The sequence below is a fragment of the Penicillium chermesinum genome (genome assembly GCF_028974085.1).
Source record: "Penicillium chermesinum strain IBT 19713 chromosome Unknown utg000008l:1.0-1752722.0:1.0-1753981.0, whole genome shotgun sequence".
NCBI lineage: Eukaryota > Fungi > Ascomycota > Eurotiomycetes > Eurotiales > Aspergillaceae > Penicillium > Penicillium chermesinum.
The window spans coordinates 1,508,710-1,533,697 of NW_026695318.1; the positions used below are offsets into that span (position 1 = coordinate 1,508,710).

At 51.1% G+C, this 24,988-nt stretch overlaps 8 protein-coding genes across 8 annotated transcripts; 6 read left to right on the plus strand and 2 right to left on the minus strand.

Moving 5' to 3' along the window:
* Positions 1-421: 421 nt before the first annotated feature.
* N7468_010373 (uncharacterized protein) lies at positions 422-679 on the plus strand (the record flags this gene model as incomplete). The annotated part of the gene is made up of 1 exon (XM_058479668.1): positions 422-679. One exon carries the CDS (start codon positions 422-424, stop codon positions 677-679), a length of 258 nt encoding a protein of 85 aa, XP_058326236.1.
* Positions 680-1,071: 392 nt separating this feature from the next.
* On the plus strand, positions 1,072-1,769 carry N7468_010374 (GNAT family N-acetyltransferase; the record flags this gene model as incomplete). Its single annotated transcript, XM_058479669.1, has 2 exons — positions 1,072-1,259; positions 1,319-1,769. The coding sequence occupies 2 exons, from the start codon at positions 1,072-1,074 to the stop codon at positions 1,767-1,769; spliced, it is 639 nt and encodes a 212-aa protein (XP_058326237.1).
* Positions 1,770-2,839: 1,070 nt separating this feature from the next.
* Positions 2,840-5,655, plus strand: N7468_010375 (H(+)-transporting V0 sector ATPase subunit a; the record flags this gene model as incomplete). Its single annotated transcript, XM_058479670.1, has 5 exons — positions 2,840-2,965; positions 3,032-3,110; positions 3,174-3,409; positions 3,465-5,481; positions 5,537-5,655. The coding sequence occupies 5 exons, from the start codon at positions 2,840-2,842 to the stop codon at positions 5,653-5,655; spliced, it is 2,577 nt and encodes an 858-aa protein (XP_058326238.1).
* A 452-nt stretch (positions 5,656-6,107) lies between these two features.
* Positions 6,108-7,455, minus strand: fbp1 (fructose 1,6-bisphosphate 1-phosphatase; the record flags this gene model as incomplete). Its single annotated transcript, XM_058479671.1, has 2 exons — positions 6,108-7,006; positions 7,440-7,455. The coding sequence occupies 2 exons, from the start codon at positions 7,453-7,455 to the stop codon at positions 6,108-6,110; spliced, it is 915 nt and encodes a 304-aa protein (XP_058326239.1).
* A 4,959-nt stretch (positions 7,456-12,414) lies between these two features.
* On the plus strand, positions 12,415-14,342 carry N7468_010377 (uncharacterized protein; the record flags this gene model as incomplete). Its single annotated transcript, XM_058479672.1, has 4 exons — positions 12,415-12,900; positions 12,964-13,042; positions 13,150-13,657; positions 13,724-14,342. The coding sequence occupies 4 exons, from the start codon at positions 12,415-12,417 to the stop codon at positions 14,340-14,342; spliced, it is 1,692 nt and encodes a 563-aa protein (XP_058326240.1).
* Positions 14,343-15,292: 950 nt separating this feature from the next.
* Positions 15,293-15,772, minus strand: N7468_010378 (uncharacterized protein; the record flags this gene model as incomplete). The annotated part of the gene is made up of 1 exon (XM_058479673.1): positions 15,293-15,772. The coding sequence occupies one exon, from the start codon at positions 15,770-15,772 to the stop codon at positions 15,293-15,295; it is 480 nt and encodes a 159-aa protein (XP_058326241.1).
* A 2,926-nt stretch (positions 15,773-18,698) lies between these two features.
* N7468_010379 (uncharacterized protein) lies at positions 18,699-22,750 on the plus strand (the record flags this gene model as incomplete). Its single annotated transcript, XM_058479674.1, has 4 exons — positions 18,699-18,706; positions 18,782-19,185; positions 19,250-19,949; positions 20,008-22,750. 4 exons carry the CDS (start codon positions 18,699-18,701, stop codon positions 22,748-22,750), a joined length of 3,855 nt encoding a protein of 1,284 aa, XP_058326242.1.
* Positions 22,751-23,655: 905 nt separating this feature from the next.
* On the plus strand, positions 23,656-24,943 carry N7468_010380 (AHA1 family protein; the record flags this gene model as incomplete). Its single annotated transcript, XM_058479675.1, has 4 exons — positions 23,656-23,878; positions 23,936-24,018; positions 24,106-24,764; positions 24,925-24,943. The coding sequence occupies 4 exons, from the start codon at positions 23,656-23,658 to the stop codon at positions 24,941-24,943; spliced, it is 984 nt and encodes a 327-aa protein (XP_058326243.1).
* Positions 24,944-24,988: the final 45 nt, after the last annotated feature.

The following is a 24,988-nucleotide window of genomic DNA, read 5'->3' on the forward strand; positions in this document are numbered from 1 at the left end:
ATTCACATGGACATGGCTTTAGTGCGGCGGTTTTCTGCTCCAAAAAGCGATGGATATGATCATCCTACGGTGTCTGAAATTCGCTTTATGAGCAAATCTAGCGTTTCAACATACTTTGGTAGGGTAACACATAGCTAAAAATAGATTCCATACATCGTGTAACTACTGTCTTGATATGTTTGGCCTCTATTGATCGCTACTCAGATCGTTGGGCTGGGGGAAGCTTATGACGTCGCCACCGAAGAGAAGCTCTCGCCACACCCCGCCACCGCAGCCCAGGTTGTCAGGTCCGCAACAGCCACGTCGCAAAGCTTACTTCCTATCAGCTACATTACCTCCTTCCAAAATAACTCGAGCGACACCATTCGTCCTTTGAAACGCTCGAGACTGAGCTCCAATCTCATCACAATCTACCACTACCATGCCCGTTCCGACCGTCGATCACTACGACCAGGAAGCCAGCCACGGCACCGACCGAACACAATCAAATGGGAGTGTCTCCCTCGGTTCGATCGCTAATAGCAATGGGGAGCGTAACATCGGAACCGGATCCGGCGGTGCAATCAGCGCACCTGGGTCATCCGCCGCGCAGAGCGAACCTCTGAGTCGAGAGGAGGCGGATCGACTTTACGAAGAACGAATGGAAGAAGAGTACGCAAAGAGAGAAGGAGGTGCTTGATGAGCAAGTCTGATAGCTAGTCGGGAGTCACTGAGTCTTGGAGGGTTGATGCCGCGAGGTCCGATCTTCTCCACGCATGACATTTGTACATTATTATTCTTTGTGGAGATCTTTATATCAAATCTTATCTCCTCTCTCTCATGCGAATGTCCCTGCCAAAGCTTTTAACGAGGTTCATGGGCTGATGTTGCATCTGGTATTTAGTGGAGACCATCTTACGCCCGGAAGGATGAGTCAACGGAGCCCTAGGCGATTTGAAGCTACAGATCTATTGGAGCTGATTGTGCTGATCGTGCTACCTGACCTTTCGTCTTCAGTGGTCGAGATCATGTTTTAGGGCCTTCAAGGTGGACTTGTTGATTCCCTGTCAACTTAAAGAACCCCAAACCTCCATGTCTTCTGCCGCCATGAACCTCACGCCAGCCCCCGGGAGTCTGTACCCCGAGCAGACCACTAGAGTCATCATTCCAGCAACTGTTTCTGCTATGTATACGAAGCGCCTTTACCTACGTCCTGTGCAGTTGTCAGATGCGTCAGACATTTTTGAATACCGTTCCAGACAAGATGTAGCGAACTACCTGTAAGACTCGAGCTGAACCTGACGGCTATAGCGAGGGATATGGACTAGAACATTGGCAGTTGGCCTAAAGTACCCCACAAGGAAGTAAAGGAAACAGAGAACTCGATCACCAAAATGATCTTCCGAACGCCCGATGCCTCAGGAGCGGTCGGACGACAATTCGCATTCGCTATAATCCAACGAGATGATCCGTCGCAGAAAGTCATTGGTATGGCAAGCGTCAACGCCCTCGTGCCGGCACCATCTATTGGCTTCGGGATGCACCCCAACTACTGGAACAAAGGATATGTCAGTGAAGCGGTGGCGGGGGTCATAGATGCTTGGTGGAGACTCGATAGAAAGGAGCTGGAGTCTATCGTTTTGGCGACCCCACCCGAGCGTCTTTTTGCAGCGTGTAACAAGGCAAATGTAGGCAGTATGAAGGTGCTGTTGAAGAATAGGTTTGAGCTCTACCAAGAAGTGCAACTGGAGGGTGATACTGTCGCACTTTTTGTACAAGACAAACCATAGGGAAATTAGGGGACTAGGAATAACACTTGGAGCTCTGCATTGAAGGTCTCAAGGGGAAAAACCTAATACGGGGACAATGTCAATCTGAGCCTCTCACCACAACAGTGTGTCGAGAACACTGGATCTGAATATGAACTGCGGTCCCTTCCCGGTATAGTTGTATATCCTGTTGTCTCTTGTCGCAAGAGATGATTGATACGTGGGATATCGGCCGGGACACGTTTCTCGGGGGGTTTCTGAAGTAAGGCATGCATTCAAAGATAATAAAGCGACAGTAGCAAGATCAGAGGCCTATTCAATCATTTAGAGTCACCATGCTGAGCAAAGGCCTCTATGATTTTCTTTGCTTGGAGTCCTCTACTTCTTGGAGAGTCTCATATATGCCTGTCTTGCAGAGTAGTCCGCTTATATCGAATTTGAAACACTCAAGGATATGAGCCACAAGAGCAAAGATACAAGAGCAAAGATGCATGCGCCATGCCAGACTTCATGACGTTCTTAGGCAGCAGACGATAGACTTGTCGCCCTTGGTGAGGCTCGATGAAGACCACTAATCAAGCATCACTTATTTACAACAGCCTTATGGTTTCCATAATTGAAAGCCATGTCACACTAGGAACTACGACTATTCTGCGAAGCTCGAGGCATTATGGTGTTTTCCTCCAGAGCCTCCTACAGAGCACCTGGGCAAATATGTGAGGCTGAGAAAGCAAAACGTGCAGTACGTCGGACCGGAAAGGTGTCTACTCAGTACATACCAAGCTACCAGTCAGTCCATAATTCTTATACTACTAATCAGAGTCTAATACGCCCGTAGTATATTCATGACTCCAAGGCCAGAAGTGTAAACCGGAAACGCTAATATACATGACGGACATCATCACGTGATGCAGGTGGACAGGTGGACTCGGGAGGCAGGAGCTACACTCTTCGAGACTTTACATTGCGCTTACACTCACCCTATTCTGTGTCCCTCTTTTATCTCCCCAGAACCCTCCCCGGAAAGGGCTCTTCTTCACTGTCATCTTTACGGTGGAAAGGCTTGGCCTTGAGGTACCTCGCTACTCACCATGGCCCCGCCCGATACCTTCTTCCGCTCGTCGGACATGAGTCTGACGCAGCTCTACATTGCCAATGAGATCGGAAGAGAGGTCGTGAGCGCTTTGGGTGAGATCGGGCAGGTCCAATTCAGAGATGTAAGTTACTCCCTGTCTCGCCTTGCAACTGGAGTATCGTGCATTCCACTAACAGATGGTTTCCAGCTTAACCCAGATACCAACGCCTTCCAACGTACCTTTACCAAGGAGATCCGGCGCCTGGATAATGTCGAGAGACAGCTTCGTATGCTAGTCCGGTATCCCTATTGATCTTTGTTGCCTTGCTGACTTTCGGGCTTCACACTAGGCTACTTCCATTCCCAGATGGAAAAGGCCGCCATTACCATGCGGCCCTCCTCCGATTTCTCGGATACCCTGGCAGCTCCTCTCGCTTCGGAAATCGATGAACTAGCTGAACGCAGCGAGAGCCTTGAGCAGCGGATCGCATCGCTGAATGACAGCTACGAGACTCTCAAGAGACGCGAGGTCGAACTTTCTGAGTGGCGTTGGGTCCTAAGGGAAACCGGAGGTTTCTTCGATCGGGTAAGTCTTGGCAGATTAATTTCCATTGCTTTGTGCAGATTCTCATTCTTTTTAGGCCCATACTCAGACTGAAGACATCCGTCAATCTTTCGACAATGACGAAGCCCCCCTTCTCCGCGACGTTGAACAACACGCTCCTCATGCGAACGGCGATACGCAGGGCCAGCAGAGCTTTTCTGATATGAATATCGGGTTCGTCGCCGGTGTCATCCCCCGTGACCGAATTGGTGCTTTTGAGCGCATCCTCTGGCGAACTTTGCGCGGCAACCTATACATGAACCAATCCGAAATTCCTGACCCCATCATTGAACCAACAACCAATGAGGAAATCCACAAGAACGTGTTCGTGATCTTTGCACATGGCAAGAGCATCCTTGCCAAGATTCGCAAGCTGTCCGAGTCACTGGGAGCCTCGCTATACGGAGTCGATGAGAACAGTGAGCTCAGACGGGACCAGATTCACGAAGTCAACACTCGTCTAGCAGATGTGACCAACGTTTTACAAAACACCAAGAATACTCTTGATGCGGAGCTCTCCCAGATTGCACGATCCTTGGCAGCTTGGATGATCATTGTTAAAAAGGAGAAGGCTGTCTACGATACTTTGAATAGATTCTCATACGATCAGGCGCGAAAGACCTTGATTGCTGAGGCTTGGTGCCCGACAAACTCCCTTGGTCTGATCAAGTCCACCTTGCAAGATGTGAATGACCGCGCTGGTTTGTCTGTTCCTACCATTGTCAATCAGATTCGCACCAACAAGACGCCGCCCACCTATGTTCGCACCAACAAATTCACGGAAGCATTCCAGACTATCGTCAATGCTTACGGTATTCCTAAGTACTCGGAGGTGAACCCCGGTATTTATACCGTTGTCACGTTCCCATTCCTATTTGCTGTTATGTTTGGTGATTTTGGACACGGTGCCCTTATGGCCTTGACGGCTTGTGCCATGATCTTCTGGGAGAAGAAGCTTCTGAAGACCAAGCTTGATGAATTGACGTACATGGCTTTCTATGGTCGCTACATCATGTTGCTGATGGGACTCTTTGCTATGTACACCGGATTTATCTACAACGATATCTTCTCCAAGTCCTTTACGTTCTTCCCCAGTGCGTGGCAGTGGCCCGAGGACATTAAAGCCGGACAGTCTGTTGAGGCATCGCTCAAGGGCGGATACCGTTTCCCTATTGGTTTGGATTGGAACTGGCATGAGGCTGAAAACTCCTTACTGTTTACCAACAGTATGAAGATGAAGATGAGTGTCCTGCTTGGATGGGCTCACATGACCTTCGCTCTGTGCTTCCAATACATCAACGCCCGCCACTTCAAATCCAAGATCGACATCTGGGGTAATTTCATCCCTGGAATGCTCTTCTTCCAGTCAATTTTCGGCTATCTCGTGATCACTATTCTCTACAAATGGTCTATTAACTGGTCAGAAACCGATAGCGCGCCTCCCAGTCTGCTGAACATGCTTATCTTCATGTTCTTGAGTCCCGGTACTATCGAAGGCGATCCGCTCTACAAGGGACAAGGTCCCGTACAAATGCTTCTACTGTTCATTGCTGTCATCCAAGTCCCTATCATGCTGTTCTTGAAGCCCTTCTACCTTCGCTGGGAGCACAACAAGGCTCGTGCCCTAGGCTACCGCGGCCTCGGCGAGCAATCCCGAGTCAGTGCTTTGGAGGACGACGGCGACTTGGACGGCGGTTTCGGTGGGAACCGAGACAGTCTTGCCAGCGACGGGGAAGGAGTTGCTATGATTGCACAGGATATCCAAGAAAGCGAAGTGCATGAAGAGTTCGATTTCTCTGACGAGATGATCCACCAAGTCATCCACACCATTGAGTTCTGTCTTAACTGTATTTCGCACACTGCCTCTTACCTCCGTCTTTGGGCTCTTTCGCTGGCTCACCAGCAGCTGTCTATTGTCTTGTGGACCATGACTCTCGGTACCGCTCTGGACCAGGAGAACCCGACCGTGCGCGTGATCATGACTATCATTTGCTTCTACCTGTGGTTCGTTCTGAGTGTTGCAGTCCTTTGCTGCATGGAGGGTGTCTCAGCCAGTAAGTCTTATCAACTCCTTCCAAGGAGGTCCAGAAAAGCTAATTTTTCCACTAGTGTTGCACTCTCTTCGTCTCCACTGGGTCGAGGCAATGAGCAAGCATTTCATCGGCGAGGGTATTCCATTCCAGGCATTCAGCTTCAAGACCTTGCTGGAAGAGGACCCAGTCGACTGAAGGTAGACCGGTCTGTAGTCATGCTTCTTTTGTCTTTTCTTTCTCTTCGCTCTAGCATCCCTGCGGGGTCTGTTCAATCATTCAGGTTTCCTTGCCCTGTATACTGTATGAAGAGTTTAGAATATATTGCATTTATGAACATCCCACTTTGCGCTGGTACACAATACCAAATACTACATCTTTATAAGAGCGACCGTCATATATTTTAATAATTCTTTTTTGTCTTATTCTCATTCTCTTCTACGGGTTTCAAGATACCGTTTGATCAACCGGGAGTCGCCCGGTAAGCTCAACACTCAAGGGGAAGGGCATAGAGTCGTAATATATAAGGACCAAGTCACGTCACAAAAAGAAAAAGAAAAAGGAAAAGCAGGCGTTAAAGGTACACGAGACTCTGGAGAAATCAATGGCCAAGCATACCAATTCAACTCCGCAACGCTATCATCCGCACTCTAGTGGTACTTGTTGTAGGTATCGATGACCTTCTGTACCTCATCCTTCGATCCAAGGAACACACCGCTACGGTCGTGAATGCTCTCTGGTACGACAGACAGCAATCGCTCCATGCGGGAGTTGACCGCCATACCGCCCGCATTCTCGAACAGCATGGCCATGGGCGCACACTCGTACAGAATCCGCAGCTTGCCCTTGGGCGTCTTGCTATCAGCGGGATAGGCGAAGATACCACCGTAGAGCAGGGTTCGGTAGGCATCTGCAACCATGGATCCGATGTACCGGGCACTGTAAGGCTTTCCCTCGGCAGGGAACTTGAGGGAGTGGAAGTACTCCGTGCACCACTTGTCCCAGTACGAGCTGTTACCCTCGTTGACGGAGTAGATGGAGCGCTTGGGAGGGAGCTGCATGTTGGGGTGGGTCAGGATGAACTCGCCCAGCGAGTTCTCGAGGGTGAAGCCTTGCACGCCGCCGCCGCGCATGGTAATGACCAGCTGCGCAGAGGCGCCGTACATGGTGAAGCCCGCGGCGACCATCTGGGTGCCGGGCAACAGGAGGGCCTCGGGGCCGACGGTCTTGCCGGCGCCCAGGATCTCGTCGGGGAGCTGGAAGATGCCGAAGATGGTGCCGACGGAGACTCCGGCGTCCAGGTTGGAGGAGCCGTCGATGGGGTCGCAGACCACGGCGTAGCGGGCGTTCGGGTGCTCGTCGAACTTGATCACCTCTTCCTCCTCCTCGGACACGAGGATGCGGCACTTGCCGGAGCCGCGCATGGCGGAGACGAAGATATCATTGCCGATCACGTCGAGCTTCTTCTGGTCGTCGCCGGTTGTGTTGGAAGAGCCGGCAAGACCGGTCAGGTTGATGAGGAGGCGCGTCGGATGTAGTAGGCGATGGACTTGAAGGAGAATTGGAGAGCATGGCAGAGGAGAGTGAAATCCCCAGAGGCTTCGGGGTACTTGGTCTGTTCCTCAGTAAAGAAGCGAGTCAGAGTAACAATGTCGGTGTTGATGTTCTCTTGGCCGACGGGTGGTGCTCCGGAAGCCATTGTGATTTAGAAGGTGGTGGGGGAGAAGCTTGGGGGAGCGGGGAAGTAGGAAGAGCTCGAGAGGGGTTCGAGGGGTTCGAGGGGGTTTAAAGGGCAATTAAAGAATTTTGAACCAAACAGCGACAATCGGGCAATATGAACCAGAAGAAGCACCCAGTATGATCTCAACACCGTAACCAGGACTCAAGGACAAAGTAGTGGGGGTCAACGTCAAGAGGGGGAATAAACCGGTCTAAGTAGTGACTTCAAGTGGGCCTAAGAAAAGTGGTTCCCTCCCAGTTACCCGGCGTTTTCGTCATGCTGCCCCGCGTGACTTGGCCCTCCGGTTTTCTCCTTGGAATTCGACTCCTATACTGGCTGCAGTGGAGTACAATGATTGGGTTATGACATATTTGGGGGCCTCCTGGGCCCAAGATTGTTGATGGCCTCTCCAAAAAAAATAGGATGTCCTGATCGGATTATCAGAGTATTCGTCCAGAGACCGTTGGACTCCTGTCAAGGGACTACTCAAAGTCAGCCGAGGACCAGCGGTCGCGATGGCCTCGACCTCCGATCTTTCCCTTCCGAACGCGGAAGACAGAAACCCCTCTGGTCACCTGCCGCTGCAAAGATTTGCTGCTCCATAAGAACGGGGATTTTCACAAGTCGTGCGCGCTTTTACAGGAGTACCTCTGGTTTGATCTTCCATTCCGCTACACTAAAAGAGCATTATATCACATGTCACGTGTGAATATCCGAGCGCACGTATAGAGTACATAACAATTGCAGCGCTGAAATCCGTGATGTTCTCGCGTAAATCTGATCAATGTTGGCCCTAGATATCTAAAGCCCTGTCGCGACTTGCTCAGAGGTCTTATGGGTATAATACTTCACAGATATCTCAGCACGAAGTGGACTATAATTAACGGCCATACCGACGTCGGTATAGACAATGTAGGTATAGGCGTAGGTATAGGGCTCGGAGTATACACGATAACGAGGGATTTTCGAATCGGGGGGCAGGGCGCGCTGTTTATACTTATTACTGGACCCATGGACCAGGTTCACCGGCTTACCAATAGCAAAATAAGCGGGGAGATTCATGCATGCCTTCAAAGATAGCCCTTTGTATATTTAGTATTATTGATGAGTAGAGTTGTATGTTTCGCGGCCTCCGGGCTCCTCCCTGAATCCATGGGCCTTACTGGATGTGAGGCTGTCGTACGTGCGAGAGATGAGATCCGCGTTGGCATCCGCGGGAACCCCCGTGGCGGGAAACCTTCCCCAGCAGCACCTGAATATTTACTTCCCTTTGGCTTCCCACCGTGTCTGAACGAGAGATTCGGACTGGAAAGGGTGACATGGACGTGACTCGTATCGGGAATAGATCGCGCGTTCCTTTCTGTTAGGTTGGTGACCGACAACATACGCTGGGATGCCCTGAGTCCTATAGAACTTGAGGTGCCCCTCATGCCACCATTAGCATGTCAACTCAAACAAACATGATGGAAGAACAACCAGACGTTACGCTGCCCCCTTAAGAACTCCTCTGCGACATTGCCGTAGCAATGAATCGACTGTACCTTGCCATCCAACCACCAATGCCGTTCCCGCACAAGTCAGCGAGAGGCCATTGAGGCAGGCGAAGCATCACCGGAGAACCTCGACGAACAGTGCCCCGTATTTCCCGGCACCCCCAGGTCAGCGCTGACAACTCCGGCAAGAAATTCAAAAATCCCCGCCGTCTAGCTCGTTACTAGAACGTGGTGTCGGCCTACCATTCAAATCGAACGTTGCCCTTCACGAGATCTTTACCTCGCCAACGGCTCCGATGGCAGAGGCTCGTTAGTTCTTCCGCAACGTCGCTCGCCAAGCAGAACAAGACTTGTAGACTTTGTCTGCCATTCGAGTGACAATGGTCATAGTAGGAAAATCTTATTGCTAAAAGATGAGGGTCAGATTCTAATCCTGAATGAAAGAAAGAAAAGAAGAGTACCCTCACAGTTGAAATGAAAGACCAGGCGTGTTTTAAGGAATGAGTTATCTGCAATTGGAAGCCCGGGCATCTCTCAGCATTCTTATTGCCTTGGACATTATCCATAGTTCCAGTCCCTCTCTATCTACGGTGAGTAGCTGAACAATGGTTGGTGAAGATAGCATGTGATTGGCACGGATAACTTCCTAAAGAGACGGATTTTCTGGCTATACTTGCGACCTAATCGGGACTAGCGTAAAGTCTGTCCAGCGATCACCGTTTCAAGTCGGCGCCTTCAGCGCCTTCAAGCTTTGCCGTCGTTGCGATGGAAGGTCACCGTATGTCCACTGAATCATAAATGAATCCCAGATGGACGAGTTGGAAGACTTTTCAAGATGAGTCAGAAGCCCCCGCGTGAGATCTTCGCCTTGCACGACTCGGGCCACGAGCCTTGTGTTCCTTGTGTTTTAGGATGCAGCCAGAATGCAGCCTTCGTGAAGACTCCACGAAAACGAGGCGGGCCGGAAGGAAGTAAGTAATCGATAGTGCGTTGCTTAGGGATGGCTGACTCAGGAAGGTCTCAAAAATGGCAAGACAGGGCTTGGCCAAGCCATATCCATATGCGGGGACGCTACGTACAGTACTTTGATTTCGTGAACTATACCGAAACACCAAACCCCCTGGCCTGGTTTCAAGGAATCTCATAGGCGAAGGAGCATGCTCTTCCAATTTCCGTGAAAGGCGCTGCCAGGCGGCCACATTCCAATGAGCTGGGCCTTCTCAGACCCAGTCGATTCTTCAGCCACCATCCCCTGGCTACTGTGCAAAGTGGGACCGTACGCCCATGACGCATGACTTGCTGAAACACCGTACAAAGAATTCCCTTGAATTTGCATTCGTTCTGTAAGTTTAAGGGCTTAGAGTCCACCTTGTTCATAGGCTGCACCTCCACCTAGAGAAGGCTACATCGGATCAAGCAGAAGGCTGGGTTCAATCCAATAGTCGATTCTTGGATGCCGCTGGCCTTCCAAAATAGGGCGTTACTTCAAGCATTATCGCGCTTTCGGGTCTTTACAATTCGCCGACCTCATCCATCAGGGATCAGCCCTTTGTGATCGGCCACCTCAAGGAGCTATCGCTCGAGCGAACGAGCGAGTAGCCGACCGACCAGATGCAGAGTAAAATGAGCCGTCTGTCGTCGTCGCACTGGTCGTGATCCTACAGGATTGCCAGCCCTGTACTCCGTATCCTTTGTCCTATTGCGTCATTTTGGATACTAATCATATCCTGAGCTTGTATGGCACCGTCGAAAGCTGGGGCCACACGATGGAGGGCCTAAGCACGTTGACTGATCGTGAAGGGGTCTTGGACAGCCTCGAGCAGAACCCGATGGTGTTGGGAACAATCTATCGTCAACTCAAAATGTGATATCGAGATTTTTAGTCAGGTCACTACAAATTCAATAGCGCGGATCTTAGCGCTTCCGTCGACGTGCTAAGGAAGCCGTTCTTTGCCAAGCATCACTGATGGCCAGGAACCTGGGACTGTTCCCCACCGCGAAGTGGGTTTGCCCACCTGCAAAGAATACAGGATCTGCATGAAGGACTCGTAAACTGCATTGGGTATCTGCATGATTCAATCACCTTGTTACGACGCTTCTCTGTAAAAAACACGATCGACGCAGACCAAGTGCCGATTTGTCATTTACCAGACGCCTGCATGGCCTTTTGTCTTTTCCAATGCGAGGACATTCCAAATCAGCTGTGTGGCGAGTCGCTAATTTACACGGTCGCAATCCTTGATGAACGGACGCGGAAGAAGCCCGCTCACGATGATCTCCCTTGGGTGCCATCGTCAAGTTTGGCACCAATATGAACGGGAACATATGGTGGGTCTTCAACTACCGGCCTATTTCCCAGCTGCGGGGGTTGGTCGCGGCAACATGGACCTGTAGAACGCGGGAAATCCCAAGTTGGTGTCTATCGGAGACATCGCGCGCTTTGACGTGTCTTGAGATTTAGAGTGCGGATGCATTGACTGCGTTTGTGGACAGCTTCGTGCCGATCTGTGATAGCCGATGCCAGCAAGTTTGGTACCAGTGTCTGGTGCGTCTAGTGTCGTGTTCATCAATACGGTGACGAGATGCTCTTGGAGTAAGGACCTCCACCTGGATGGGAACCAAGGGGAGACAATGAGCCGGAATTACTCTCGGCAGTTATCCTTCGAGACGCCGATCACCGCGTGGGTGTGGGTTCAAGGAGTCAAAGGTGATGCAATTACTCGCCGTTGGGTTTCCCGACTTAAACGAGGTCCGTACAGGCACGGCTCAGGTAGATTAATTGGAGAACGTACCCCGAATGGCGTGGTCCCCGAGGCTGGTGAGATGAGAGGCGAATGGCTTAAGGCTGTTCTTTCCTTTCTTTTGGCCCCATTGGGTCTCAGCAGTCCAGCCCTCCCTGCTCAGGCTCCATGGAAGTCCATCACCAATAGTGCAAAGGCGGGGTTTCATTAGAGCACAGAGTATCACCCAGAATTTTTTTTGGGGGGAGGTCGCACAAGACAAGGCCGAACCAAGGTCGGTCATTTGTTGCCCAGATCGATCGTCCAATGGTGCCCCACGTTGCAGAAAGTACTTGATAAAGCACTGGGATACATCAGAAGGATCAAAACTCCGGTCCCTGCATTGTGACACTCATATCACTGCCCATTCCAGAAAAAAGCTCAGACTAGGACGGGCCTCTATTGAAGGCAAAAACAGGATTACCTTCCCCAATGGAATTGTTCCACCAGATTGAGAATAACCGGGTAAAGTACGGACAACACTAATCTCCACCAGGACCACTCGGGGCCACCTTGGGGCCACCAGGGACGGCACCAAAGATCTCAAGAAAGTAAAGTGGGGAAGGCCCGAGGAAATCAACTGGATGTGACGGTTGTTACCGTCCGCACCATTGATCAATAGTGTTTGCCGATCGCTTCCTTTTGCCCATTGGCGCTGCAGCTGCTCAGCGCTAGCGGTGGGTTCTTGCTCGATCGAGATGAGGTGGATCCGATCTAGGCTACCCAAGGCCCTTACACACTTGTACCAGGCTCAACTTTATCTCCCTCCAACAAGCTGAGCCCTCCGGGGCAAACCCCGATCGTCAGGAGAACCCTGCACTGCGTGTCCAACACGTGAACCGGATTCATGGGTCGCGGCAATTTATCTACGGACCATTCCCCAGTTGCTTCGACGCCACTTCTGGTTACTTGAGCGCCCAACTTCAGTCCCTCCCTCTCGGCTCCTCAGCAAGTCAACTTCAATATGGGTTCCGAACTTGGCGTCACCGCCACTTCGAAGCCTGGTCCTGTCATTAACACTGCCACTATCTTCTGGATGGCCTTCGGCGTCGTCTGGACTCTGGTTCTTTGCCTCGGCGTGGGTTATCTGATCAAGAATCGCAACACCCCCACCGTTCGCATCCGCGGTCTCTGGCTATGTCTCTTCGCCATCGTTTTCCTGCATCTCTACGCCTGGTCCGTCCAGTTCGGTCCCATGCTTGGCCCTATGATGCCGGGTGAGGCCGAATACTGGCTTATGGGCCTCTGGCTGCCTTTGGGCCTGTCATTCTTTCACGCATCCAACGCTCGCTTCCTCTACGTCGCCCGCCTGCAGAAGAAGTTTGTCTACCCCAGCAACCGCCTCAACACTAGTTCGCGGGGTCAGTCTAATTCTCTGATCGCTCGCTTCCGCCGCCTCGACTACTCCTCCAAGATCTTAATTACCGTAGGCCTCGGAACCTTGATTCAGGTATGGTCGATCGCCTTTTGTGTCATGACCAGCTTGGCCGAATTCATCTAACATGATCTCTAGATGATGCTTACTGTTTTGATGTACTTGATTTCTCGCAAATATCACAGTTCATGGGGTATTCCTGGTACAGAAGTTACCGGTACTCCCATGGAGCAGAAGATGAAGATGGGCTCAGGCTGGGAATGGTGAGAGAAAAGAAAAAAATCGACGTGATGGATTGAATGACAATTGCTAAAACTTTCTTAGGTGGCCCGGTTTCGCTTGGTTGTTCCTCTGGTGCTGGGTTGTTGCCCCCCTACGTTCTCTGGAAGTCGTGGGACATTAAGGATACCCAGGGCTGGCGCCTCCAAACCATTGGTTGTGCCATTGCCGGCCTCCCCGCCATTCCGATGTACCTGGCTGCCCTGTACGCCCCCGCCATGGCCAAGATCCAATCTGTGTGGATTCCACCTCAATGGATTTGCCTGTCGATCTTCTTCATTGAAATCTTTACCATCGGTGTCCCCTGCTGGGAGGTGGCGAACCGCCAGGTCCTCATCCAGGAGACTTTGAACTCCATTGCACACTGGGAAGTCAAGAAGAATGTTGGCGGCGAGAACAAGTCTATCGAATCCGGTAGTACGATGATCGGATCATTGCTTTCCGGTTTTAAGTCCATGACTGGATCCGTCAAGACCGACCACTCCAGCGACAGTATCTTGACCATGGGCGCCCTGGAGCATGTTCTCGAGCGAAACCCGGCTCCTCTGCAGGAGTTCTCTGCCTGAAGGAGTTCTCTGGTGAGAACATCGCCTTCCTGACCTGTGTCGCTGAATGGAAGAGCATGCTCCCCGCAGCTTTGCGCGAAGGTTCCGTCTCGGGGATCCGATCGCGATGCCGTGCGCCACTCTTTCAACCGCGCTCTGGCCATTTACGCAGAGTACGTCAGCCCCGCCCACGCTGAATTCCCTGTCAATCTCTCCTCCAGCGATGTGAGGAAGCTTGATCAAGTCTTCGAGAAGCCTGCTCGTATCGTCTACGGCGAAGCCGAAGAAGCAGCTCAGCCTACCAACCCCGTCTCTCCTTTCCGCACCGAGTTTGATTTGCCTGCTACGTCGCCCATGTCCAGTGCTACGCACGTGCCTAACCCGCCTAAGTCCCCCACCATGCCTCTTTCTCCTACCTCGACTCTGTTCCAGACCCCGTCCGCCAACTCTGGTGAGAAGGGCTTCAAGAATCAGGTGGCTGAAGTTAAGGACCTTGTGAAGTTCTGGGGCGAGATTTCTCCTGAGTTCGATCACACCATCTTTGATGATGCCGAACGCAGCATTAAGTATCTCGTTCTCACCAACACCTGGCCTAAGTTCATCAAAAGTCAACGTGCCTCGACGGGCTCCTCCGTTACCCTCGAAAATGGTTCGGATGTGCTTTCTATGGCTCGTGAGAAGTACGAGAAATGAAACTAAATGGTTTAAGGATGGCGTTTAGGGCTTGGACTCGGATATTGGATACCCTTCTTTGATCATAACAAACCTTCTTTTCACCTTCTTGTATAGTAACTTAATGTACATAAAAAAAAAAAGAAAACCCCTCGCGGCAACCTGCCACTAGGCTTCTTGCCGTACGGTTCTTTTTTTTTTTTTTTCTTCTCTCCCTTTTTCCTTCACTAGTATATTGTAGACGGATAACCTTTAGGCCGAAGGTAATTGCAGTGCTTCTTGCCCTCTTGCCCTCTTGAAGCTTGTCTGATTGCTGGAGACGACGCACGTAGAGTTTTAGGGCCTCCCAAGTACTGTAAAGCACCAAGTACGCGTGGCTGGCTGGGGTCCATGCATGGCGGGCTACCATCCATGTAGCTTGTGCAGATCCAAATCTCCGTTAACCTTGGCGCTGGGGGTCGTGTTTCCAATGATAAACCCTATTTGCCTAAGTCTTTTTTTATTGGCCAATTCTATGCCGCTTCTTCTCCACTGCGTTTCTGATAAATCCGCCGTTTTGGAAAGCTAAAAAGTGAAATGGAAAAAAAGAAAGAAAAAGCGAAAAGGGAAGGAGATATTCAGCATTTTCATCAGTTCTGTACCTTCGGGGGTTCCATATCAGATCCACACGTATACACTCATTTATACACCAGAAGCAGGTCTCCTCGAGAATCATCTACTGCGTACCGAGCTATTGATGTATCTTGTGATCTCCGTACGTTGCATCCGATGACCTGTTCGTTGGAGCTCCCTCCTAGTTGTCGATCATCGAGGACGCATAATACACAAGTCGGAATTGATGCGGCATGGGGGCAATGGATCAAGGTCCAGGTACGAATATCGAGGTACGAGTGAAATTTTGAAGTTTCCAGCAGCTGGGAGGCTTAGAATGGCGATGATGTGCCAGTGGTTCCTGTAAGCACACCGGGAGTTCAATCCCTCGACGGGAAAATTCTAGAAGCACACATGCACCCAATGACTCCTACTAAAGATCCAACGCCCGCACCGCCGACAACCCCACGCCATCCTGTAGGCCCTGAGAAGTACCCCGAAGCTCCAGCAACTGCTCCTAATGCAGCAGCTGGCTCACTCCAGTTGTCAATAGCCAACTGGCCTTGGTTATTCCGTAGGCGCCAGCTGCGGTCTTTCCACTCGATCTCTTCTCGGCCCCACATTCGACCAACCAGTCCAACTCCAACACAACAAGTTCCTATAATGCCTCCGGTGGAAGCGGCACGGAGAAGACTCGCTGCTGTCGGCGATTGGCGTTTGATTAGGCTTCTGGTACCGCGACTGAGAAGGCCAATTGCGCTCCCAAGCTCAAAACCGCGGCTGAGCACATGGGTCGTGAGGATCGTGCGCGAGAGGGTTTGGTCCTCGGCGTACTCGGTGGTAGGGAAAAAATGTGACATTGCGATCTGACGATTTGCGTATAATAAAGGATCGCAAAGAGCTCTATGCTAGACAGGCTATATACCAGCAAAGGATTCCGCACCGCTATATCTCGAAAGAGTCGCGGTAGTGGAGGATTTGGTTTGCTATGGTATGGACAAGGAGTCGCGTGGACGTTAGAGCTGCAAGGAAGTATCTGCGATTCACGCGTAGGGCTCCGGTTCTTAATAGAGAAGCTTATTCTACGTCAGGCCCCCAGACATATCAAAGCTATCGCTTTTGGGCGGAGAAATCCCGACGGTTCACCAGACGGTCCTCTCTGGTCCAATGGCAGTTGACCATGGCTTGCTGACGGGCTCTCCCACCGAGCACTCCGTCGGTGATCATTGGCCCGGCGGAGTTGTCTCGTATTCTAAACTCCGGTTGCGTCCTGAGTTCGTTCTGGAGGTGGAACACCCACTGGCTCAGCCGGTCAGACAGGAAGTCTCTTACACGATTACATGGTATGACACTGAATCATGACCATGGTCCTTGGGGCCTCAGGCAGTAAGAATGTTCCCAAAGCGGGAAGGGGTCGGCGAAATGTGCACCCGGGCGGCGGAGCTTGAAAAACTTCGATTTTTTGTTTTCGCTCTTCCTCTTTCCCCATCTGCAACTGATTTCTTTGGCCTCGAAATGTACCTGACCGAAGAAATCTGGTAGGAATGCTCCATCATTGGAAACAGAATGCGAGCCTTCCAGCCTTCCACTGACGTGTTGAATGTCCAGCAATCGACTTTTGGGTGAGTGTTTCTCGGCTAAATTTTCCCCTTCCACACCATGCACCCCTACATGATGATACCCATAACCATTTCAAACTAGAGTCTTTGACCCTTAAGGGAATGAAACTCATGTTATTGCACGTCAGTCTGAACTGTTGTTCGATTCAAAATTCGATTCACCACACTGCTCCCCAAGCTTAAACAGAGTGCTAATTGTCCTCTTAGAACTTGATTGATATTTCCCATCATTCCTGAAAACAACCCATTCGCCTGCAGCGAACTTGTAAATGGTGAGCAGCTTCTATCTCTTTTTTACCCAAACCCGAATTTCATGATGAACGCAAACTTGAATATACGCTGGAAATTACCGTCTCAGGTCTTCGGACCGCTGATGATGTTCAATGGCTATTGCTGATCTTTCCCATCTCTGCTTCTTTCACTTCGGAACTAGTTGGGAGCATATTGGCTAACGTCGATCGAAGACAGATGGTAAGCTCTTGCTCCAATCACCATGCATCCTCGTCCAAAGATGAAGCGGCACTGGGCTCCGACGTTCGACTAGACATCGTTCGGTCATGACGGATACGCCTTTTTTGCGGCAGGCCTAGAAAACCTCGCCCACTGAGAGACTTGCACAATTTCCATCAACACGTCTGGATCGTTTGGGGCGCGGCTAATCAGCTCGTTCAGGTTTTTTTTTGTGGCTTTGTTCACTCACCACTTCCGTAGATATCACACAGGTATGTTGATTAATTTACTCTTTTGCATCTCGCTTCCCTTCTATGATGATTCCCTAGATGACGAGTCTTATTCGAGTTATCGATGCAGACACAATCTTTTTAATACCATTCATGCTTTCCTGACTTGATTTTTACCCACTATGTGCATTATCGCTCGTTGTACTCGGTTGCTAATTGGCTTTGCAGTAGGAACAGACTCTTCTCATCTGCGCGGCCAGGTCACTGCCGTGTCATGCGAGTAGGTGTATGTCATCTCTCATCCCTCATTGCCCTTACCATGATGATACGACATCCAAAAGACAAGCATATGTCCAAGCCTCTGGCGAAGACGAGATGTGTCGAACTGATTTCTTGCTATCTTCACTTTTGGCCATCATATCCAAGCAAGCTTTGATGCTGATGGATTCTGAATAGGGCCACTGACGGGGCTTTCCAGCCCACTAAACCCGCCCTGGCAGGCCCTCATTGCCTTCCAGGGCATCTGCAGCTCACGGTAGGTCCTTGTTTCTTTCCTTCAGATCTCCCATTCCGCCTTCCCTTTACAATGATGATTTACTTTACATTATCACGACGGTCAACATAAGGATTTTAATTGATGACCACTGCCTGTGACAGGGCAATAAATCTGAACTCTTCATTTACACAAACTTTATTGCCGCTCGCACTGCTTAAACATCATCGCTAACATCGGCTAGCTTACAGGGATACGTTTCAGCCGCTTGGTGTGGCGGCCTTGGCCTACATGCCTCGAGTCGTTAGAATGGTACGATTTTAGTAGTAACTTTGATAGTAGATCAAAAGTCATTAGAGTCATATGATCATCCCTCTTCCAAACCCCTAAGTCAAACTTTAGTCATCCTCAAACCTACATCCATGGATCCACTGTTGATTGCATTCCATTAGAGCCTTGTCCCAATCTCCCAATGAGGATGCACAACGTTCAGGCTATCCTCGCTCTACCCCTGTCCTTTTGTTTGATTTTATTTTTCTCCTTTTCTGTAGAAAAACGACCCCGAATTGGATTTAGCAAAGGGACGGACCAGGGACGCGAAGCGACAAAGTTGCTGATTCGTCGATGACCCTGGACCACCCATGCGGGGTGGATGAGCGACGGGCCTCTCAGGGTCCACGGTAAGCGCTGGACACGGCTTCAAATGTGATGAGAACCTCCAAGCTGCATATTCATTCCCCGCTTCGGCCACCACTTATCCTTCTCCGTCTTGGTGGTTCCTTCAAATCTTCTATGTTTCCAATTTTAGTTTTGCCCCCCTCTAACCCCCCTTCCTGGTGGATAGTGCCACCCACCCGGGTCTGCACTAGTTTTGCCCTATGAAGGACCTCTGACAGACCCCCAATCCTTTTCGTTGGATCCTTCCTTTCCTCTTCCAGGGTTCACGACTCAGACTATGGCCTGTTCTACGTGCTGATGGATGTTGTAGTCCAGGATGAATAGGTGCGGCGGCGATTGAGCCTCATTATCTCTTTTGTTTCTTCCTGCTCCGTCTGGCGCATGCTGATTTCCACCCAGCTGGATGACCTCAAGCCATGCCGACGAACAGCCGATGAATCCCCAATACCCCGGCTGGTCGTCGACCGCAGCCAGCACCAGTAACCAGAACTCGCCAAATCGTCGCGAACATGCAGTGCAGCCGCCTCTACTCACGACTGCGTTGGGTGGGGTTCACTACCAACACGGGACGACTCCCATTTCCTCGACGTCGCTATCCAGTCCGTTTATTCATGGCTCGCCATATGTTTCGTCGCCAGCCAACGTCAGATCTGCCTCTTCAACTTCAATGTCTGGAAGACAGCCTGCCGCATACAGCGTGCCTTATAATCCGCAGGATTGGGGTCCTATGGGCAATCCAGCACAGGCTCAATATCCGTCGGGAAACCAGCTGCGGATCACGCCTCAGTCGAGGCCTCATACAGGTTGGTTTCTTTCATCAGAAAGACACCCGCAGAAGCCCGTGTAATGACGATTAATACGTAGAAGCTTCGTTGTCTCCTCCGCCCCCGCCATACTCCCCCCCCAGCAGTCAAAATCGAGCACCGCAAGACCCGTATGCATTGTCTAATAGTAATAACACCGTACCACAGGCGGGTACACCCCCCACAAGCAATATTCGCGACAATGACTACGATATGAATTCCGGGCGCTCTATGCACCGACGACCAGCATCGATGGTCTATGGGGGTGAGGCATCTCTGCGACACAATTATCCTCCTCCCCCACCGCCACAGGGCCATCAGAATGCTCGGTCTGTCTCTCATGGCCGAGCCGACGTCTATCAAGGAGAACAATACAATGCTCCTGCTCCCCAGCCTCGAACTGTGATATCCCATTTGTCTTATGATAAAGCCATGCCTTCACCAGCTCTGCGAAGCGACGCACCAGGGCCTTCATCGGGACAGCTTGAAATGCCCTTGAGACCACCAGCGTCTCGCAGGGCTGCATCTGCTGGTGCGGTCGTCAGCGCAGGTCCATCAAGACCACCAAGTCAGACACGGAATCAGTCGCCTCATAGTGGCTGGGCCCCAGGCATGCCGCTCCCGCCCCCACCTCCAGGGCCTCCTCCTGCTGCTAGGGCCGTGAGTGTGGATGATTCATCTGAATCTTCCTCTGCGAGGACACCGCAGCCCGCTCCTGAGACAAAGAACTCGCCCGTCGCCATCGACGGGCTCTGGTTTGGGCAGTATCCCGCCAACCCCTGCAGACTGGGTCGATGAAGAGTATATGAATGCTCGTCCTAGTAAAGACAAAGAGCCCTTGCATATAGATACGTCGAAGGCTATCAGAACTCCTGATAAGTCTATGTTTTCGGACTCGAACGAAACGACCCACCAACCTCAAAGAACACCAGGGAGTGGTGGTCTCTTCCGTAGTTCGGCAGTCCGAGATCCAAGTGCGAAGGGTATTCGTGAGCGCCGGATTGAGCGTCGCAACCGACAAAGCCAGACAGCCGAGGACATGAGTGCGGTGTCAAATAGTGGCAATCCTTGGGGTGATGCCTTGGAAAACATCAAGCCGTCGAATCTTGTCTTCCCCGACTCTGAGGTTACACCAAACCACCAAACTCAACCTCTCTCGGCTCGATTCACACCACGCAGTGCTCAGAGTCTTCCTACGGATGGACAACGAACGAGATCAAGATCGCGTGCTAGTTCTGGTGGTCTGTTCTCCAGTAAGTCGTCTTATTCTGTATCCAAGGCAGGAGAGAGCCCTGCGGGCCCTAGCGGACCTTCAATGCTTGCGCATACGCCTCCCTTCTCGCCAAATGGGGAATTATCTTCGAGCTATCCCAAGGACGTACCACAGGCAGTGCCCCCCAAGGCGCTTCCAACGCCTCCTCTGAACTCGGCGAAGGAGAGTCGTCCACGATCCCGCGCAACATCTCGGGGTTCAGACGAACGACCTCTCTCTTATATAGCGCATGTGCCAAAAGAGGGTCTGAACAATGTAGCTCAGCCCCTCTCATCGCGTCAGGCGTCTTCAAAGCAGGGTGGACATAATTCTTTGGAGTCCATGATCAAGCAAGATGCTCAATTCACCGAAGACGCTATCGCGAGACACAAGAAGTATATCGAGGAAGAGTCTGCCGCCTTGAACGAAGCCGACGCTATGAGTATCTTTACTCGATATATTATCACAGAGTCACAGATCCGGCGTGAGAGATACGCAGCACTCTGGGACTCGGGCTCTTTCGATACGAGTGAAGTACGCAGCAAGCTTTTTGAACGCCCGCCTGCGCAGCCGGTGGCTCCGCTTTCAGGAAAGCCAGGGAGACCAGCTCCGACACTGGAAATACCTTCCACCCGGCCTAACAAGGCCGAGACCGCGTGGTGGAATAACTACCAGCCTTGCCTGTCGCCCATTGTCAGTCTCAATACGAGTAACGATGAACAGAGCTCTCGCGGCCGCGCTCCCAGTCGCTGGTGGGAATCCAATCCAAGTAGTGAGGGTGGTGAGAGACGGGTGCAACGTTCTAAACGGGAATCAAAATACATGGGCCTGCAACGTGATGCGATCCAATGGGACCAGGACCGAACTCCATCCAAACTTGACGATACAGGGCTGAACTACACCGGACAACACGAAACTTACGGTCCTGACGAGTACCCGCCTGAAAAAGTTGGCTGGCATGACGATAGCTCCGACTATCCAAGCGCGGGAACTGAGAGGCGAATGGATCAGTTCCCTGGAAGCCCGAAGATGGATATTTCGCGACTGATTACACTGCCACCTCCGTATCCGCGTCACTATCCAGCTGTGAATAACAGCCACCCGGACCTTGTCTCTTATCGCACGACCGTCCGTTCTATCACAGACCTCTCTGAAATAAAATCTACTAGGGAGCGGTATAACTTGGATGTAGAGCGAATGTCGCAGGACCACCAAGCACAGATTCAGGATGCCCGGCGCCACTTCAAATCCAACATTCAAAGCCAGATCCAAGAGGGAAGCCTCACATTTGCAGAGGCTGCCGAGGCCGAGGCCGCGATGATTTACGAAGAGAACAAAGGCGAACGGGATCTGGTCAAGCGTCAGCTTGACACATATCAAGAGACTGTTCTGAAACCGATGCACGCGATCATTGCGGACCGAATCGATAGAGCAACGACTTGCATTCAAGAGCTGAGCAGTAGGCTCTTTGATGATGCGCGCCACGAAACACCAGACCAAACGCAAGAAGAGGGTGATGAGAAACCAGAGCTCTTAGAGAAACTGACGCAGCTCAAATGGCTCTTCGAGGCACGCGAGCAGCTCCACCGAGAAGCATTCGACTTGATCAGTGATCGTGATGAGAAATACAAAGCGGTTGCTTTGCTACCATATCAGCAGGCAAAGAACGAAGACAAGATCCGGGAAACCAAGGCCTTCTTCACGAAGGATGCGTTTGATCGACAGGTACAGCATGAGTCCGAGTCGCTTGGCCGCCTTGAGGATTTCCTAGATGTGATCGAGCAGAATGTTGTTCGAGGCGTCGAAATTCAGCTATCTGCCTTCTGGGACATCGCCCCGTCTCTTCTTGCCTTGGTGCAGCAGGTACCCGACGACCTTCACGGCTTCGAGGTCCAGATCCCCAGTAATGAGTACGAGGAAAACCCAAGCTACCACTCGCACCCACTGCAATACTTGTACTCGCTGCTCTCTCATGCGGAAAAGTCAAGTTACCAGTACATCGAGTCGCAGACAAATCTCCTTTGTCTGCTGCATGAAGTGCGATCCGCTGTGATGCGCGCAGCCCGGAAGCTTACTGAGGCCGAGAGAATCCAACAGGGCGAATTCGAGGATTTTGTTCGGCAAGATATGCAGCTCAGACGTGCTGAGGAGGAAGCATCTCTTACTATAGACCTTAAGGACAAAGTTTCCACGGTTGAAGGCCAATGGACAGAAGCGCTTGGAAGCCAGATCGAAGCGCTTCGAGGCCGTGTCAAGGAGCAACTCATTGTGGAAGATGGATGGGAGGATATTGAGCGACTGGAGGAGGAATGAAGAATACGACTTTAGTGAACTGTGCTTGATTCAATGGCCTGTGACTCTTTGTTGACTTTTATTTTGATTTGAGATATCCCCATTCGTTCGCTGTTGACCGGGCTACTTTTTATTTTTATTTTTATTTTTATTTTTTTCATTGATATATACTTCGCTTCTTCTCGAGGGTCGCGTTGGAAGAATGTCATCTGTGATGTCCCGCAACTCAGCCTGACTCAATAGCAGCCCGTTAGCTACTAGTAGTTTCCATGGTAGTCCCCAGTAAGAGCTTCTTGTGATCAAAGGCGTTAGCGATGTCGCTCCGCGGCCCACTCCAGTCACGTGCTCCTTCTAGAGTCTTCCGTGCCAACTAGTTCAAATCTCGTTTTTTCTTTCCTTCCCTCTTCATCCTCGCAATTGCTCCTTAGTAGTCGCTTGGATTGTTACCTGGAACTGTAAGTTTCCTTTCCCTTTTGGCATTTCCCTGGAAACCCCTTAATCCCCCATTCGTTTCATTGAGAGATGATTCCTCTCCGTGTCTCAGCCTATATGAAGAGAACACAGCTGGCACCAGTCAGAGATGGTATTCTCCCATCACTGCTGATAAGCTTTGCGTCCAGAAATTTACGCTTCTGTGACCTGATTTTTTATGGCTTTTGCGCAATGTTGCTACTTCATTCTGTGCAACCATTGCCTGCATTTCGTCCCACCACTTCCAAAACTTTCTGCGGACGTCGTCGCTAACATGGATTGCTTGCAAAGGACCCTCAGGCTTTGTTGAATCGCCACAGCCAGACCGTCTCTCAACACGGACAAGAGAATTGAAAGACGAGAGCAGACGCGAACTCGCACTCTTTCTTCCAAACACAAAATTCCTCAAATCAGAATTCTTTTCATTACATTTTCAATAAACCACCTTACCCATCATGGTCCTCCACAACCCTAACAATTGGCACTGGGTGAACAAGGATGCTTCTGGCTGGGCCAAGGAGTACCTGTCCAAAAACCTCACCGTTATCAGTGCCGAGGATGGGGGCGTGTCAGCCAAAGTAGACAAAGTCGTGTCGATGGATGGCGACGTAGATGTCAGCCAGCGCAAGGGCAAGGTCATTACCCTGTTCGATGTGAAGCTGTCGCTAGAGTATTCAGGTTTGTAGAAACAATCCACGTGTGAGGGCCCTGGCAGCTGAGACTGTTTCTCCACAGGTAAGACGAAAGACGGTGAGGAAGTCACCGGCTCCATCAACATTCCCGAGGTCGCCCACGACACCGAGGCAGATGAGTTCGTCGTACGTGATATTCCAACCCTTTCCCCTTCTCCCGAAGGGGGTTTTTAGAAAAAGATCTGGCCGATCTAACTCGCTGATCATTTTTAGTTTGAGATCGAGAACCACGGAGACTCTGCTACCAAGCAGCCCGTAAAGGATCTTGTCCGATCTAAGATCACCCCTCAGCTGCGCGCTGCCCTGTCGAAGCTCCCCAATGCCCTCGTCACGGAACATGCCAAGGATCTCCAGCACGCTCCAGGAGTCAACCCTTCCAGCGGCTTCACCCCAGCCCCTGTCCACCCTCAGACTGGCAAGAACCAGGCCGCGCCCGCTGCCACTACTACAACCACAACCTCTGGCAAAGCTCACGTCAACACTACCACAGTGACAGCTTCGGATGAGATGCGCACAACCGCCGAGGAGCTCTTCATTACGTTCACAGACCCCCAGCGCATTGCCGCGTTCACCCGTGGCCCACCGCGCCAATTCGAGGGCGCCAAAGTTGGTGGTAAATTCGCCATCTTTGACGGCAATGTCACTGGCGAGTATGTCTCTCTCGATAAGCCTAAGCAGATTATCCAGAAATGGCGTCTTGCGCAGTGGCCGGCCGACCACTTCAGTACCCAGAAGATCACCTTTGACCAGAATGATGTCGATGGTGTCACCCAGATGCGTGTCGAGTGGTCCGGTGTCCCCGTTGGACAGGAAGATGTGACCAAACAGAACTGGGACAACTACTACGTCCGCAGTATGAAACAGACTTTCGGGTATGTGTCTTTACCTTTCCTTCCCCCTGCGTCCTTTATCCTCTTCTTTTCTACCATAGCTCTTTGGCCAATGCGTGTCCTCCCTTGTCCAGATACAATTCTGCTCTACCGCATTTCCGGAACAGGTTGCTGACGATTTTGCTTGTTCTTCTTGCTATAGGTTTGGCACTATTCTCTAATCTAGAGATCTCAAAAGCCATATAAAGCACAAAACGAGTCTTGTT